At 37.2% G+C, this 18985-nt stretch overlaps 1 protein-coding gene across 1 annotated transcript in view; it reads right to left on the bottom strand.

Moving 5' to 3' along the window:
* The window catches only part of LOC144440758 (transforming growth factor beta receptor type 3-like), a 51898-nt gene that overhangs the window by 4846 nt on the left and 28067 nt on the right, over positions 1–18985 (bottom strand). The window contains exons 4-8 of the mRNA XM_078130137.1: positions 10826–11000; positions 8374–8684; positions 6644–6833; positions 4523–4839; positions 183–580 (exon numbers count right to left, since the gene is read on the bottom strand). Of these exons, the coding sequence (XP_077986263.1) occupies positions 183–580; positions 4523–4839; positions 6644–6833; positions 8374–8684; positions 10826–11000 (1391 nt within the window). The remainder of the gene's footprint in view (positions 1–182; positions 581–4522; positions 4840–6643; positions 6834–8373; positions 8685–10825; positions 11001–18985) is intronic.

Below are 18985 nucleotides of genomic sequence, written 5' to 3'. Positions count from 1 at the left end.
CGTGCATATGTAATGCCATAGTATGTTGCCCCTGTACTAACTTTGAAAAGAAATCGGTCCAGGCATCTCCAAGAAACGGCTCTGGACAGACGGACGGACACACAGACGGACAGACGCACAGACTGAACCCAATCCGTAAGACCCCATCCCGGACTTCGTCTGGCGGGGACTAATAAACTTACCCGTTCTCAATCAGTGTCACATCACTAGGCTCTCTCTGTTTGCTTTGTTCTGTTGACAACCAACAGGTATGAGGCATAACACCAAAGTCTGGATCATCCATCGCCTGTCCAAGTTGTACATAAACTTTGGACTGTTTGTCTAGAGTCCATGGATACTCAGTATGCCTATCAAAGTAAAGATCAGTCCTGTAGAGAGCCATTGAAAATTCATCAACTCTAGTTGCATGGAATGGTTTGATAGTGCTGTCTGCCTTTACTGGACCAGTTGAATACATACAGGAGAACCCAATGCTGATGGTTTGCACATCTTCATCATCAGATAAAACATCAATTTCACCTGAAGACTCTTCTAATTCCATACCGCTGCCATCAATTGGGGCTTCACCTGTCATCACCAACTGCCAACAAATATGGAAATGAAGATGAGTTGGTTCCTAGTATTTCACTCGACATTTGATTGAATTGTCTTGCCATAGCATGCATGCATTCATATACATACATACATACATACATACATACATACATACGAGTGTAAAACAGCAACTACTTCATCACAAAATCTAAAACCTTATACAATGTCAGTAACCAGTAGATGCATGGCCCATGACACAATGTCAGTAACCAGTAGATACATGGCCCATGACACAATGTCAGTAACCAGTAGATACATGGCCCATGACACAATGTCAGTAACCAGTAGATACATGGCCCATGACACAATGTCAGTAACCAATAGATACATGGCCCATGACACAATGTCATGTAACCAATAGATACATGGCCCATGACACAATGTCATGTAACCAATAGATGCATGGTCCATGACACAATGTCAGTAACCAGTAGATACATGGCCCATGACACAATGTCAGTAACCAGTAGATGCATGGCCCATGACACAATGTCAGTAACCAGTAGATACATGACCCATGACACAATGTCAGTAACCAGTAGATACATGACCCATGACACAATGTCATGTAACCAATAGATGCATGGTCCATGACACAATGTCATGTTACCAATAGATGCATGGCCCATGACACAATGTCAGTAACCAGTAGATACATGGCCCATGACACAATGTCATGTTACCAATAGATGCATGGCCCATGACACAATGTCATGTAACCAATAGATACATGGCCCATGACACAATGTCATGTAACCAATAGATGCATGGCCCATGACACAATGTCAGTAACCAGTAGATACATGGCCCATGACACAATGTCAGTAACCAATAGATACATGGCCCATGACACAATGTCAGTAACCAGTAGATACATGGCCCATGACACAATGTCAGTAACCAGTAGATACATGGCCCATGACACAATGTCAGTAACCAGTAGATACATGGCCCATGACACAATGTCAGTAACCAGTAGATACATGGCCCATGACACAATGTCGTGTAACCAGTAGATACATGGTCCATGACACAATGTCAGTAACCAGTAGATACATGGCCCATGACACAATGTCATGTAACCAATAGATACATGGCCCATGACACAATGTCAGTAACCAGTAGATACATAGCCCATGACACAATGTCATGTAACCAATAGATACATGGCCCATGACACAATGTCAGTAACCAATAGATACATGGCCCATGACACAATGTCAGTAACCAGTAGATACATGGCCCATGACACAATGTCAGTAACCAGTAGATACATGGCCCATGACACAATGTCAGTAACCAGTAGATACATGGCCCATGACACAATGTCAGTAACCAGTAGATACATGGCCCATGACACAATGTCGTGTAACCAGTAGATACATGGTCCATGACACAATGTCAGTAACCAGTAGATACATGGCCCATGACACAATGTCATGTAACCAATAGATACATGGCCCATGACACAATGTCAGTAACCAGTAGATACATAGCCCATGACACAATGTCGTGTAACCAGTAGATACATGGCCCATGACACAATGTCAGTAACCAGTAGATACATGGCCCATGACACAATGTCAGTAACCAGTAGATACATGGCCCATGACACAATGTCAGTAACCAATAGATGCATGGCCCATGACACAATGTCAGTAACCAGTAGATACATGGTCCATGACACAATGTCAGTAACCAGTAGATACATGGTCCATGACACAATGTCAGTAACCAGTAGATATATGGCCCATGACACAATGTCAGTAACCAGTAGATACATGGCCCATGACACAATGTCAGTAACCAGTAGATACATGGCCCATGACACAATGTCAGTAACCAGTAGATACATGGCCCATGACACAATGTCATGTAACCAGTAGATACATGGTCCATGACACAATGTCAGTAACCAGTAGATACATGGCCCATGACACAATGTCATGTAACCAATAGATACATGGCCCATGACACAATGTCAGTAACCAGTAGATACATGGCCCATGACACAATGTCATGTAACCAGTAGATACATGGTCCATGACACAATGTCAGTAACCAGTAGATACATGGCCCATGACACAATGTCATGTAACCAATAGATACATGGCCCATGACACAATGTCAGTAACCAGTAGATACATGGCCCATGACACAATGTCATGTAACCAATAGATACATGGCCCATGACACAATGTCAGTAACCAGTAGATACATGGCCCATGACACAATGTCAGTAACCAGTAGATACATGGCCCATGACACAATGTCAGTAACCAATAGATGCATGGCCCATGACACAATGTCAGTAACCAGTAGATGCATGGCCCATGACACAATGTAAGTAACCAATAGATACATGGCCCATGACACAATGTCAGTAACCAGTAGATACATGGTCCATGACACAATGTCAGTAACCAGTAGATATATGGTCCATGACACAATGTCAGTAACCAGTAGATGCATGGCCCATGACACAATGTCAGTAACCAGTAGATACATGGTCCATGACACAATGTCAGTAACCAGTAGATATATGGTCCATGACACAATGTCAGTAACCAGTAGATGCATGGCCCATGACACAATGTCAGTAACCAGTAGATACATGGTCCATGACACAATGTCAGTAACCAGTAGATGCATGGTCCATGACACAATGTCATGTAACCAGTAGATATATGGCCCATGACACAATGTCAGTAACCAGTAGATACATGGTCCATGACACAATGTCAGTAACCAGTAGATATATGGCCCATGACACAATGTCAGTAACCAGTAGATACATGGTCCATGACACAATGTCAGTAACCAGTAGATATATGGCCCATGACACAATGTCAGTAACCAGTAGATACATGGTCCATGACACAATGTCAGTAACCAGTAGATACATGGTCCATGACACAATGTCAGTAACCAGTAGATATATGGCCCATGACACAATGTCAGCAACCAGTAGATATATGGTCCATGACACAATGTCAGTAACCAGTAGATACATGGTCCATGACACAATGTCAGTAACCAGTAGATACATGGTCCATGACACAATGTCAGTAACCAGTAGATACATGGTCCATGACACAATGTCAGTAACCAGTAGCTGCATGGCCCATGACACAATGTCAGTAACCAATAGATGCATGGCCCATGACACAATGTCACGGTGTCACATTTGTGTCATCTCAGTGAAGCGATAGCATCATTACAGTAGCATTTCACTCATGAACAGAATGGTTTTTTTTATAAAGCTAGAAACATTTCAACTCTAGACTAACAATAACAGAGGCATCACACAGAGTATGGAACCTGTACCTAATCAGATCATAAAGAGTTAAGCATTGCTACATTTTTGTATTCTTTTACAATCCAGTATCAACAGGTTACTGCAAAAATCATTCCAAATGAACATCCAGATTTTTTGTTTCAAGGAACTCCATTTGTCATCTTTTTTTTCCCCAAAATCTTCCAAACCCCCCCCCCCCCCCCCCCGGATATCAAATGGTCCACCCCTAATGCAAAAATGATTCCAAATGAACTTGATGACTTTAATGGCTTCAATTGTTTACTTTCCAACTGATAATAACATTACACATTGACTTGATGATTTTAATGGCTTCAATTGTTTACTTTCCTATTCATAATCAACATGGTAAGTTGTCTGCTTCTCCATCCCAACTGTCCCTGACACATTTAGAATTGACTGTTCATTTTGCATTTTGAAGATGTCTAAGTATGTCATGTTATGTGAGTGGAACACCAAGATAACTGTCCTATAGTATTGTCCAGGATGGACTTACCACTAGGCTTTTTTTCTGTCAAATTCTAATCGCATTTGGCATGAGACTTTTAATTCACAAATGTAAACCAAACAAAATAGAAATCATTTGAAAGATAACAAAAGTTGGCAACTCACCGTGTTACTAAACCTTACTCCACTTTCTTGAATTTCCTGAGAGGTTTGACAGTCATTTAGCAATGTTTTCAGTATGAAATGTGTAGCATTTGATGTAGCTCTGCAGTTCTCATTTTTGAGTGTCAAACTGTCCACAGTTACACCATTCAGCTCTAAGTAATCTCTTTTAATAGCTACAAACATCTCACTATCACGACATTCAACATTCATCAAGAGCCGACTTGAGTCCATAAACGACAATGATTGTTGTTGATCCCTGAGAGTACTGGCAAGGTCCGTACTGATTGGTGTCTCTGTGTCATGTGACTGTGGTAGATCTGCAAAAGCAATCAAACACATAGATAGATAGATAAGAATACAACCAATGACTATTTTATTATAGTTGTTAGATTTGTTTGAGAAGCTCTATCGGCCTTCTCAGATTAGATGATAAGGGTGTTCTGATTAGATCGGACAACTGTGGTTGCAAATATCAACAAACAAGGAGGGACTTGTTCCTTAACCTTCTTCTATGGCAGATGATCCTCTGGTGCATAGAGATGGATCAGAATCAGCACCTCACACATTCCAGGGAGGTGAAATCTCACAGCAGATGCCCTGCCAAGGAACAAAATCATTCCAACAGAGTGGATGTTGAATTGAAGTGTAATAAAGAGATATTCAACACCCTGGACACTCCTCATGTTGATCTTTTTGAGACAATGCCCAGCTTCCAATACACTTTGTACCCAGTCCAGATACAGAGGTGGAAACAATAGATGCTCTGATACACAGGTGTAAGCAATAGGTGCTCTGAAACAGAGGTTTAAACAATAGTTTTACAAATTTACATACATTTTTTTAATGTTTATTCAATTGTCTATTAATCCCTGTTATCTTTGTGAAATACACGACCGTTTGGCTGTTGCTATGGGCCCACTGGTCATGGTTGTTTTAAATGTTCACTCACTTGCCTACCAGAAGATGTTGTTACCAAAATATACTGCCATTTGGTTGTTGCTAAGTGCATGGTCATGGTTGCTAGGGCCAATTTTGTCAACATGTTTTGAAGAAAATCTGCAGAATAACACTTTCAGAAACATCTCACCAAGTTTCAGACTCACTGACCTAGTACTTTTTGAGATATAAGTTTTTGACCAAAAATGAACATATTTACACCTAATTTGCATATCACTCATGGACTCATTGTATGCTTAATATTTCTTCGTTCATACATCCCTAATGCATTCTCATTAAATTTCAGCCCAATCTGCTCGGTGGTTTTGGAATTAAAGATTTTTTGAGTTTAAGTTTTTTGACCAAATATCACATTTTTTTACTCAAATCACAAACCGGTGGTAAGATCAGTTTGATTTGAACAATTTCCCAACTAGACACCCAAGGTAATGGACCCAACAAATATCATGGCAATCGGTTCAGTGGTTTTTTACTTTAAGTTGTTTACATGTGTGTGTGTGTGTGTGTGTGTGTGTGTGTGTGTGTGTGTGTGTGTGTGCGCGCGTGCGTGCGTGCGTGTGTGTGCGCGCGCGCGCACACACACACACACACACACACACACACACACACACACACACACACACACACACACACACACACACACACACACACACACACACACACACACACACATCCACAGACAGACAGACACCGGGTGATCCCTATAGCACTACTATTACTAAACCTCAGTTCAGTTGTGCTAAAAAAGGCATATGCATTTTAAAATTCATGCAAAGATGTTTCACTTCATTACATTGAAGAGCTCTGTTTTCTAGTGAAGTAAAATCTTAAAGTCCAGGTTTTCTCCTGAGTCTCCCAAAGTAACTGTGGTACCAGAGTAAAGAAAACTTTATAGTCACAGTGCTTATTAAAATACAATACAGGTTGTCCACATCAAACTAATGACATTTGCTACCACGTGTCTTTAAAAAGTTGTAACTTGAAGACATGTCTTACTTGCTATCCAAACTATTGATGACTGTTGAAGATTAGGGACAATCCGATTTGTGGATAAATGGGAAATGAGTGAGTTAGATTTCAGCTACACTGTTAACTCACCAAACCTTTAACTCAGTTGTACTGTTAACTCACCAAAGCTCTAACTCAGTTGTACTGTTAACTCACCAGTTGTTTTTAGTTGTAGATTAAATCTATTTGCAGTTTCCACCTCAGTGTATGACAGCACTGGTCCATATGTGTCTTCTATCCACTCAATGAATTGCACACCTGATTTACCATTCAGATCACTCTGTATAGTTGGTGGGATGTCAAGGTCACCTTCAGCAACACCAACGGTATCCACATTTCCATTCGTCTACAAAATACAATTTTTTAATGATTTCTTGCTGGTGTTAAAAGTCTCTTCCTAGTACATAATAATACAAACATTAGGTGTTTGTAGAAAGACAAAATGTCCAGTCTACATCATGACATCAGCTTGACTGACAACATCTACATTGTATGGGAAGTGTTCCCAATACTCCTTCTGATCTTCTTAAGGTAGTTAAATAGTATAAGTTCTACCCTCATTTTCTTACCTATACTTTCATCATTAAAAAAATTGAATATATGTACTGAAAATATATGCAAAAAAAATTTGGGTTTCCTGAATTAGGTAAAAAATTATGATAACTCAAAGTCTACCACTTTTCGGAAAATTTAGACAATTTTTTTTTCAAATGTGATTAGGAGACATAGCCAGTAGTTAATTATCATACATACCTTTTTTTTCATATGATGTCAAAGAGTTTTTCATCATGTAGTTTATGAAATTTTAATATCATACCTTATTTTCCTTAGCAATTTATATGTGTTTTTCTTTCTCATTTTAATCCTACATTGACTTATTTCTAGGTAATGTAATCACATATTCATAAAATTTACACCAAAAGTCATAGCAAACTAATTATTGCTTACTCAAATAAAAAAATATGAGTTCATTTTCTCGTTCATATTGATATATATTTTTCATTACATTATTAACTTTTATTAACTTAAGATTGAAAGATAACAAAGACATACTAACGTAATGTTTTTCCCATGATGCTTTGCATCAGTGCGACTTTTTGACATTGTGCGTTCCCAATGAGTAATATTATTTCATTTCTATCTCTAGAAATACTGTCACTGCATGATTTTATTATCGTGAAGTCTAATCAGATTTGTTTATGACAGGTACTTGCCAAATGATACCGTCTAACTCAAGCGTCATAACATTTACTGTCAGTTTTGAACTATGGGATTTGGAAGGATTGTAGTTCTACATCATTACCACTACATTGGAATGATATGATTTTAACACAAAAATTGCTCAAAAATATGTTCTTGTCTTGCCTACAACAGTAAATGTTTTAGAATTAATGGTCATCTAGAGTGTTCTTTTCTCAAAGACATTTTTATAGTTCATTGCCTTTTAAGTCAATCAATATGCATGTATGGGCACAAAACTTAGGTGACAATGATGGATCAACACAAGGGGAGGAACAGAAATGCATTTCAAGTAGTTTTGATTGCTGTGATCCAGACCCTGATACACACCACACATCCATCCATCCATCCATCCATGCATCCATGCATCCATCCATCCATCCATCCATCCATCCATACATACATACATACATACATACATACATATATACATACACATGCACATACATACAATACACACACATACATACACACACATACACATACATACATACATACATCCATCTATCCATCCATCCATCCATCCATCCATCCATCCATACATACATACACACACACACACACGTATGTACATACATACATACATACATACATACATACATACATACATACATACATACATACGTACATGTACATGCAACACTTACCACAACTTGAAGGTTTCCTGAGATTCCCTTGGCTGATATCTTCCAGTTTATGGTTATGTTTGCTTTCAAAATAAGAAGGACATCTTTTCTCAGTTCTTCTCCAGTTTTGGATGAAATTTCAATGATAACAATTGGTAGAATACCTTGGGCTAAACTAGCAAGTCTTTGGATTTCAATAATGTGGATTTCTCTGCTATTCCCTGTTTGTGTGCTAACACACCCTGTTGCTGACCGCACTTCCTGATGTAATGCCAAGTTATTTGGGGAAAAGAAATTATTGTGCAAAATACATTGAGAAGCTGTCGCTGTATCTGTGGAGAGGAAAGTTTGAAACAGAATAAGTGTTGGTTTCTTTTCAACAACAACAAAAACATCAACATCAACAAATAATTAAAATAATAATGGCATTGTAGCACAGCTGTGCACCTTATTATAGAAATGTTTATCCACATGCTGATCCATTCTAGGTATAGGTGTTCATTTGTTCAATATTTATTTATTAAATCTGCCTAGTAGTTTTAAATTTTTTGACACAAATATGACATTTTTTTGACCAAATCATATACCTGTTTACATTCCTTTAAACTTTGCATACTCATGTATATTTAGAACATGAATCTTACTATGAACCCTCAAGAGTTAATGACATCATTATCAGCCATATTGGAAAATGCATGTTTTTCACTCACTGGAGATTTCACGATGCGCGATGTCAAACCACAAACGAAAAGTGAATTCAGAGGAAAATTGAACTCAAAACTAATGATCAGAATTAATATCGCCACTTTATCGAAAGGTAATTTAGTCTGTTACACTCTTTTGACAGTTCTTGGGTACAAATGGATGTCTACTGTACAATGTCAATGACATTGAATACATATGTTTATCTATATTATTATTATTATTTCAGGCGTATTCTATTGGGTTCTATTTGGTGCATGCGAATATTAGAACTTTTCCCACTTATAACCGTTTATATATCACGCGCGGTTTTGTTCCATTATATTCAGAAATGTTCAGGTTTTAACCTAACATTTCTGTATCTCGCCGGTTTTTCCTTTGAAAAAGAATATTTATTCGAAACGTCGGATGTTACATCTATTTATATAGACGGATTTATAAGTTCCATATGCATTTCTATGTTTATCTATAGATGCTTGCTGCTACACAATCCATATGTGTGAAATATGTTTTATTATTTTGAGTTGCGCCTTGTGTTAAGACTAAAACCAACTAATGAGTCGTAATTAGCACCAGTTGTAGTTGTTGGACAACAGTGTACATAATTAAAATTTCCCTATCACTGTTTCAAAAGTAACACTAGTTTGCATCTACATGAGTGACCCCTTGTAAAACAATGGGCAGTGAGTGGGCTGCCTCCGAACAAACGCAGGCTGAACACATTAAAGTTCTAAACGGCTTGCCCCAAGCATTTACCAAGAGTAGACAAAACCTGACTTTATCAACACTACGTACATCTACGCATGTTCGACGTTGTTTGTTTTGAAATACATGGTTCGGGTCAACTCGTACCCATTCGGGGTAACTCGTAGTAGCACATGGTTCTGGGATTGTGACGTGTTATAAGCTTTTAGATTGACAGAAATATGACAGGTTTAATCATTCGTGCAACAGTGTTAATATTTGCTATAGTTGGAAAAAATAATACAAAAGGAAAATTTTATAACATTTCAACTGGTGAGATCGTGCAGAAGTAAATACGAAGTTCATAATCCAAAAGTACAAAGCTACATGTAGTTCCCAGACTTTGGGTACAGTGATACAGGTACTTCCATGCTAAGACTGACTATGCACGAGACTTGTCAAGTTATTTTTTGAACCAAATTCCCCAGATTCTGTCAAAACACTGACAAACCTGTATTCCCCACAATGGAAAATTTCACCAATTGATTAACGATGTTGACTTTGTATTACAGTCCAGAATGTTGGCCAACATTCATAATGTTTATTTGAGCAACAATCTATTTGGTATAGCTGATAACTCGCTATATACGGATGGATGGAACTCATTGTAATAGTCACCCGTATTACTATCCACATCATCTATAGTACATCATCTATAGTACATCATCTTTAGTACATCATCTATAGTACATCATCTATAGTACATCAACTTTAGTACATCATCTATAGTACATCATCTATAGTACATCAACTTTAGTACATCATCTATAGTACATTATCTATAGTACATCATCTATAGTACATCATCTATAGTACATCATCTATAGTACATCATCTATAGAACATCATCTATAGTACATCCATAATGCTTAGGAGATGGTGGTGAACATTTGGGATTAATTCTCATTACCCTTCTGTATACATCAGTAATTTATGATCAACTGACTTTTGAAGTGTTTGAATTGTGAGCCATGTTTTAGTTTAAAAAATGATTTTTATTTAATCACAAAATAAATGATGCACTTACTTTGTCCAACTTTGATATAGATGTTGTTTGCAGCCTGACAAGCAGAGAATGAGGTGACAGCATTGTATTGTTGTTGAACCCAATCTAAAAGATCATCATTGTCGAAAGGTAGAGTTTGTTTGTTGACTGGATAATTGATACCATCCATTATTTTCACTTTAGAACCAATACTGACCTGCAAATCAAAAGATATAAAATTAATTAATTTCATTACAAATAACTTTCAAAAGACATCTTAAGGCTATAATAGCTTTAAACGATACAAATTCAACTTTGTACTGCACCACAATGGTTTAAATCACAGCTTTCAACCTGTCAACTTTGTACTGCACCACAATGGTTTAAATCATAGCTTTCAACCTGTCAACTTTGTACTGCACCACAATGGTTTAAATCATAGCTTTCAACCTGTCAACTTTGTACTGCACCACAATGGCTTAAATCACAGCTTTCAACCTGAGTTCACAGGTCTTCTTCAGGGACGTCAAGTCATATGTTGTTTCCATATACATACATGTAACTTAAAAATATTGTCCCTGACAGGTGGTAAACTGTACCTCTTCTCCTCACATACTTCCCAAGCACAATAGGGTCTTTAGGACACATCTATAATACTATCGATAGTTGCTCTGTGCATTTGAAATTGAATGTAAGTACCAAAGGTTTTCAGAAAGTTTATTGTCATACATGTAGAGTGTAGGTATGTGTGTCTTCAATATTCACTTGGAAGTTGGAACAACAACTAACAATAACATTATTGATCATTGAATGTATAATAAAATGAGAATATTACATCAAAGATTGAGTTGTGTTAGTTGGTCATACCAATGTGGGGGGGGGGGGGGGTTGTAATAGGAGAAAATACGTTACTCAGTGTGGAATGATATCCAAGGACATGTACATGTATACATTAAGTTTCAAAACATACATGTTTCTCAATAATTACAGCGCCCTCTATCACAAACTAAAACCTTCTGAGCTACATACAAGACGAAGGTCACTGAAGGGCTACTGGGTTTTTATTCTAGAAATGTTATAATCTATCCAAAATATCTCCAATGTACAAAATAGGTCACATAACTAAAATGGGATATATTGTACATTCCAAACATTAGAGAACAATATACATATATAATAAAGCTTCTGTTGTTCAGTCATTTGTACAACTGTGGACATCAGACTGTCCCTGTAACAAAGGGGAAAGTAAACAAATTAATAACACTTGCCTCAGCATGGTGGAAGTACAGAGACTTGTATTACACACCATGGTTTGGTAAGATCTGTTTTATGGCCTTTTTATGTGTATATAAAATGTCAGGATAACTGGAAATTTGTTTGTCAATTTAAAATATTATATAAAGTGGCCATAGAACTATTCATATCAAATGATGGAATGTAATACATGTATCTGTACTTCCAACGTGCTGGGCCAAGTGTTATTTATCCAATTCAGTTGTTTGTTTCCCTGTTTGTAACAGTTTTTCTTTTGTCCATGGTCTGATGTTGGCAGTTGTATGTAGCCCACTGTCATACAAGGACTCAGTCTATAAACGCCAATTCCAATTAGACATTGAAATATATCACAGACCATGAATTCAAGATGGCACCGACCATGGGGCACAGGTCATGGGATTAACCATCCATATCAATCACCTTGGTACAGTCAGTTTTTGCCATGTGTACTAGTCACTGCCCCAGCTTGCCCCACTGCTTGTTTGCCATGCTGGCACTCACTATATGAATCCATACTGTTGTACAGGCTTCAGCTATTTGTAGCCTATCTGTCCTGTCTTCTAATATTACACTATTGAAAGGAACTACAATGTATATCTGCCATTAATCAATTCTGGCACATTTTCCTAGTTACATGTATGTATAGGCAATCTGTGATCAGTAATAAGGCCAAAATATACTGGGTTCTTTTAATGACATTTCATAAAGTCCTTGACACAAATAATTTACAGGTCACAGTTGTTAAGAATGTTTGTGTAATTTGATAAAGCGAACACTTTAACCCAAACTCTTCACTTCCAAGGTCACCTCTGACCATGAAGGTCAAAGACTAATAGATGGTACAGTTCAATAGGAAACATAACACCACATTTTAAAGGTTACCTTTGTCCACTTAAGAATACAGAAAGTGGATTATTGACCCATTCACTCATAAAACTATTGTGCTCTTGTACGGCATAGGTCCACAACTTGTGTTTCAACCACTATATATACACTGCTATGTCAACAGCATATATACCTTGTATCAGATTTACACTACTCTTACTATACTATAACCAGACTATAGAACAGTAGATCAACTGTACAATTGATACACATTTGTCTTCAAGCTACAAATGTACATGTAGGGAGTTAGGGCTTAATTGTGGGATATCAGGGATACATGTAGGAACACAGGGTTAGACTCCCTAGTATAACCCTCATTTGTATCATCTGTTGCATTGAGTCAACTGTTGTACAAGTAGCCAAATCAGACTTGGTTATTTGACTTGACAAGGTCATTTGTTAGTGTTCCCACTATCTTCCAACTATCCAGATTCCCCCTCTTTTTGACATAATTTGGAAAAGTCTCAATTGTTTCCAGGTTGTCAGAGTGCCTGAGTAAGTTACTTCTCTTCCCCAATTAATGCTAGGGTCATTTGTGGCCAATCATTCTGACGACCAATATCTGACGTTAACATGATTAATTTGGCCTATATTTTGTCTGAGATATAATTATGAATCTACCTCTATTATTCATTTTATAGACAAACACTACATCAAATTCACAAATTCACCAAGATTAACATTAAAATATTGATCATTAGGCCTAATAACAAAATAACGCCAATGGCATTGTAGCACAACTGTATCAACTCAAAGAGATTCCATAAGATACACATCCTCATTTGGCTGTCGCTATGGGAGTTGTCTTGTTGCTAGGCATATTTGCATACATTTTTAAAATCTTTATTCGCATGCTTGCCCATTACTGTTATCTGAAATATATACTTGCTATGGGCATGGCCTTGTTGCTAAGCATATTTGTATACATTTTTTGAATCTTCAGTCACTTGCGTAACCAACCTTGTCATCTTTGTAATACACACCACCATTTGGCTGTTGCTATGGGCATGGTCTTGTTGCTAGGCTATTTGAATAATTTTAAAAATCTTTATTCACTTAATACCTACCCATCACTGTTGTTATCTATGTAATACGCATCATCATTCACTGTTGCTAAGGGCATGGTCACGGTTAACAGAGCCAGCTGTCAAAACGTTTTGAACAGTATCTGCAGAAAAACACCTCCATAAACAACCCTACCAAGTGTCAGCCCCATTCACCATTAAGTTTTCAAGATGTAAGATTTTGACCGAAATTGAGATTTTTAGACCTAATTTGCATATTTCCAATAGGATCATGTTGTGAAAACACCTTGATCTACACATCCCCAGATGCATCCCCATTAAATTTCAGCCCAATCTGCTCAGTTGTTTGGACATTGATTTTAGACCAAAAAGACATATTTAGACCTAATTTGCATATCACTAATGGGATCATCATGTCATGAACAATGCTTAATCTAAATACCCCTAAGAACATCCCAATCAAATTCCAGACCAATCTGCCAAGTAGTTTTTGAGTTTAAGTTTTTTGACCAAAAATCACATTTTTTTTACCCAAATCACACACTCTGATGCGATCATTTTCATTTGAACAATTTCCCAACTAGACCCCACAAGTAATGTCCCCACCAAATACCAAGGCAATCGGATTGGCAGTTTTTGAGATTAAGTCGTCCACACACACACACACACACACACACACACACACAGACACACACACATGCACACGTACACATACATAGACATACACACACACACACACATACACACACACACACACACACACACACACACAGACGGAAAGACACCACTCGATGCCTATAGCACCACTGAACCTACATTGTAGTTCAGTTGTCCTAATAAAAACTCTACCTACCCTACCTGTTCTAAAAGTGAGCATAACCGGAACATTTTTTTTTGTTAGTCCTTACATCTAGTCTAGAATGTCTGGTCACTTCTACAGTTCTATAATAATATGGTATTCCATTTCTATCATTACCAATGTATCAAACACATTCTCAACTTAGTACATACATGTACTTTTATTTTCCAACAACATTTTCAATTTTCTGTCCACTTGGATCTTTATGGTTTTCTTTCTCTAAATCAGCAATACCATAAAGAAATAGATTTCCTTTAGGAAGACTTGTCAATGGCACTGATTGAATACAGCCATGGGAATGTACGAACCTCTTTGTTTCTCACATGCAAAGTCTTAGTACAGACATTCATGTATTGTCATTTATCAAATAGTAATAGCAAGGTCACTGCACATCAGTGTTGACATAACACAGTGTAAGTACTAGTTGTCTGTAGATCACTATGGTAGCCTTTAAAACAAGACAGCTTTGTTTTAATACCCTATTGCATATACAAAATGTACCTAGGGATCAGTATGACAGCCTTTAGACAAGACAGCTTGTTGTAATATGTACCCTACTACCTAGGGGTCAGAGTATGGCAGTCTTTAAAACAGGTCATCTTTTGTTTTAATGTCCTACTACATGTACCTAGGGATCAGTATGGCAGCCTTTAGACAGGACAACTTTGTTTTGATACCCTACTTTTCAATCAGGTCACAGAAATGCTTGCAGGCATAATTATCAGACACAGTTTATCAACATGCGTAATCTTTCCTTTTCTCATCAGATAGTAGTTGGCACCATTCCCAGTTCATATCAATGTAAGCCACACTCATTGTACATGAAAGTATTCATTGATTTCCAATGGCATCCATTTGAATTTAAGTGGCTTGCAAAGGCCAAGGTTATCAATTTTGCTTTGAACTCAACTAACTGCAACAAGGCATTGACACAATTGTGCATGCCATGTGTCTCCCTTCACGTATCTCATTTAAACATTCAAAATTCACACAGATTTTTTTATGATTTGGACATGTACATGTAATAAAACATAGTACAGTATGTGGTATCAAAGTCGTAATATTACATGTACTATTCAACATAGAACGTATATGTAGATGTCATGGATGGAGGTGGTATGGTTGGCCTTTTGATGGTTGGAACTGGTAGGTTTGGCCTTGTCATGGATGGAGGTGGTACATGTATGGTTGGCCTTTTGATGGATGGAGGTGGTATGGTTGGCCTTTTGATGGATGGAGGTGGTATGGTTGGCCTTTTGATGGATGGAGGTGGGAGGTTAGCCTGCACCTGCTAATATGAGGGTAAAAACTTCACTGGAATGTATGTATATTACAGTTTTTATAGATGGACGGACGGACAGACAGACAGACAGACAGACAGACGCACGGACCCCATTATAATAGCAACCCAAAGCCTTTGGAGAAGAATGAGGTAATGCCATAAACAGAATGGCCAAGGACGTTACAAATTCAAGTCACTTTGTCCTCTTTTCATGTTGTTTACATGTGTCTAGTTCTCTCAATAGCAATTATCATCCTTTTATTTGCAGCTGATAAAGTCACATGTTCACTACTACTTTTCCTATTTGTCTGGGGCTCTGACGTTATCAACTATCACTTAAAGTAATTGCTTAGTGATGGACTCAACTGATTCCAATGTAATCCAACACTCAGTGAAGTGTTTTGGGTGAGATCGACTTCGAAATTTTCATTTACATATGTCAATTGTCTGTTTGTCAGCATGCAAAGCACAGTCAGGAAGAAGAAAAAGATATTCCAATGTTCCTGATCCTTACCAGAATAAACACAAGAATTATGATTCCAGACACAAAAAAAAATCTTACACATTGCATAACAACACTTTCGAATTCCCACAATGTTATGACTGAAAAGCCAAGTAAACAACACCTTACTCTGTCGATGTGATTCGCTGTACACAGAGCTACTTCTACATGCGACTGAACTTACATGTAATCGGCCGTGATCTCTCATGAATATTTATTGATACATCATCTTTGACATCACTCGGCATCTCATTCAGACTATTATCCTACATGCGAAGTTTAATCCAACTTTGTATGTTATCGAGAGATACCCAGATGCTAATATAATCCTATGGTAATTATCCAACCCCTGACCTATCAATGTTTGGTTTTCCTGGTTCAATCAGAATCGGACTGATATACACAATTTCACTCAGGACTTGAAATGACAACATTTTAGCTCTAAAATGGGCCATTTTCATAGATTTTTTATGTTGCATTAATGGGATGTTGGCTTTTTCCTATCTAATATTGGTAAAGTATTCTTTTTTTAATTTACATCTCGTGTATATGCCAAATACATAAACAGGCAATGCTCGCTGAGATTTTCACTGATTTATTTTTAAAAATACAACCAATGGCGTTGTAGCACAACTGTACAGTTTTTAAACATGTTTATCCATATGCTAGTCCATGCTAACAATAGGTGTTCATTTGCTGAATGACTATCCAGTTGCCTATCTAACCATGTTGCTATCTTTGCGATATATGCGATCATTTGGCTGTTGTTATGGGCGTGGTCATGTTGCTAGATATATTTGCATACATCTTTGAACGTTTATTCATTTGTCTATTAATCTTCTTGTTATCTTCACAATATATGTGATCATTAGCTCCTGTATGGGAGGTAATGCTGTGGCGATATCTGTCTGTCTGTCTGCCTGTCTGTGCAGAATTTTTGTTCCACTAATATCTCAAGAACTACTAAAGCAAATGTTTTGCAATTTACTATGTGGTATCATCAGGCTGTAACTTAGTGCTGATTAGTTTTTGGTGGACATGGCTTACATAATTAATGATAATTTGCTTAATAAATGACACTTAGTGAAGACCTTTTAATAGTAGGCACCCAGTCAGTCCTAATCAGTCTTTATGTCTCACTTGTATTTGATCTTGTGGCAGACTTTGGTCTTGAAAGAAATGACACCATGTGTGTGTAGATCCAGCTAGCAAGTCAACTACTTATTTTATTACATACTCATACAGGTTTTTTGTACTCTCAGATATTGATATTTCCTTTCCAAAGGTATGGGAAGGCATACTAAAGATTCAAATTCGTTATTTTATGTCTTGGCTTGTTTCACTGTAATGTTTTTCAATGTTGCTACACACAGTAAAGCCCTTTAGTATAAAATCACTTGTTGTATTTGATCTTGAAGCAGACTTTGGACTTGAAGGAAATGACACTATTATGTAATAATCCAGCCAACTCCATGATACACTTCGCCTACAGAATGTGAATATACAGTTCACTACATATACCCCAGGAATGTGCTAAAATGATATCTCAGACCGGGAGTGTTTTTAGTTTACTTCTAGTTTGAATGTTTATTCATTTGTCTTTCAATTCTTGTTATCTTTGCAATATACGTGATTATTTGGCTGTTGCTATTGGCGTGGTCTTGTTGCTAGGCAAATTTACATACGTTTTGAATATTTGCATACACTTTTTGAATGTTTGTTCACTTGTCTAAGAATCACTGTTGTTATCTTTGTGAAATACATGTTTGGCTGTTGCTATGAGCGTGGTCATGGTTGCTAGAATTATTTGCATACATTTTTTGAATGTTTACTCACTTGCCTACCAGATGATGTTCTTATTTGACCAAAATATACTGCCATTTGGTTGTTGCGAGGGGTGTGGTCATAGTTGCTAGGGCCAATTGTGTCAAAATATTTTGAAAATCTGCAGAATAACACTTTTAAAAACATCTCACCAAGTTTCAGTTTCATTGACCACATACTTTTTGAAATACAAATTTTCTACCAAAATTCACATTTTTAGAGCTAATTTGCATATTACCAATGAGATCATTATATGCTTTATATTTCTTTATCTATACACCCACAAATGCATCCCTGTTGAATTTCAGCTCAATCTGCTCAGTAGTTTTGGAATTATAGGTTTTTGACCAAAACACACATTTTTAGCCCTAATTTGCATATTACTAAGGGGAATCATCATATCATGAACGAATCTTAATTTACTCACCCCTAAGAACGTTCCCACCAAATTTCATGCCAATCTGCCTAGTAATTTTAGAGTTGTTTTTAGTTTTGTTTTTACCAAAAATGACATTTTTTTACCCAAATCACACATCTGTGATGTGATCAT

Source organism: Glandiceps talaboti, chromosome 10, assembly GCF_964340395.1.
Source record: "Glandiceps talaboti chromosome 10, keGlaTala1.1, whole genome shotgun sequence".
NCBI classification, from domain to species: Eukaryota; Metazoa; Hemichordata; class Enteropneusta; family Spengelidae; genus Glandiceps; species Glandiceps talaboti.
The sequence above is the reverse complement of the archived record's forward strand: the minus strand, read 5'-3'. Positions and strand labels throughout refer to the sequence as shown.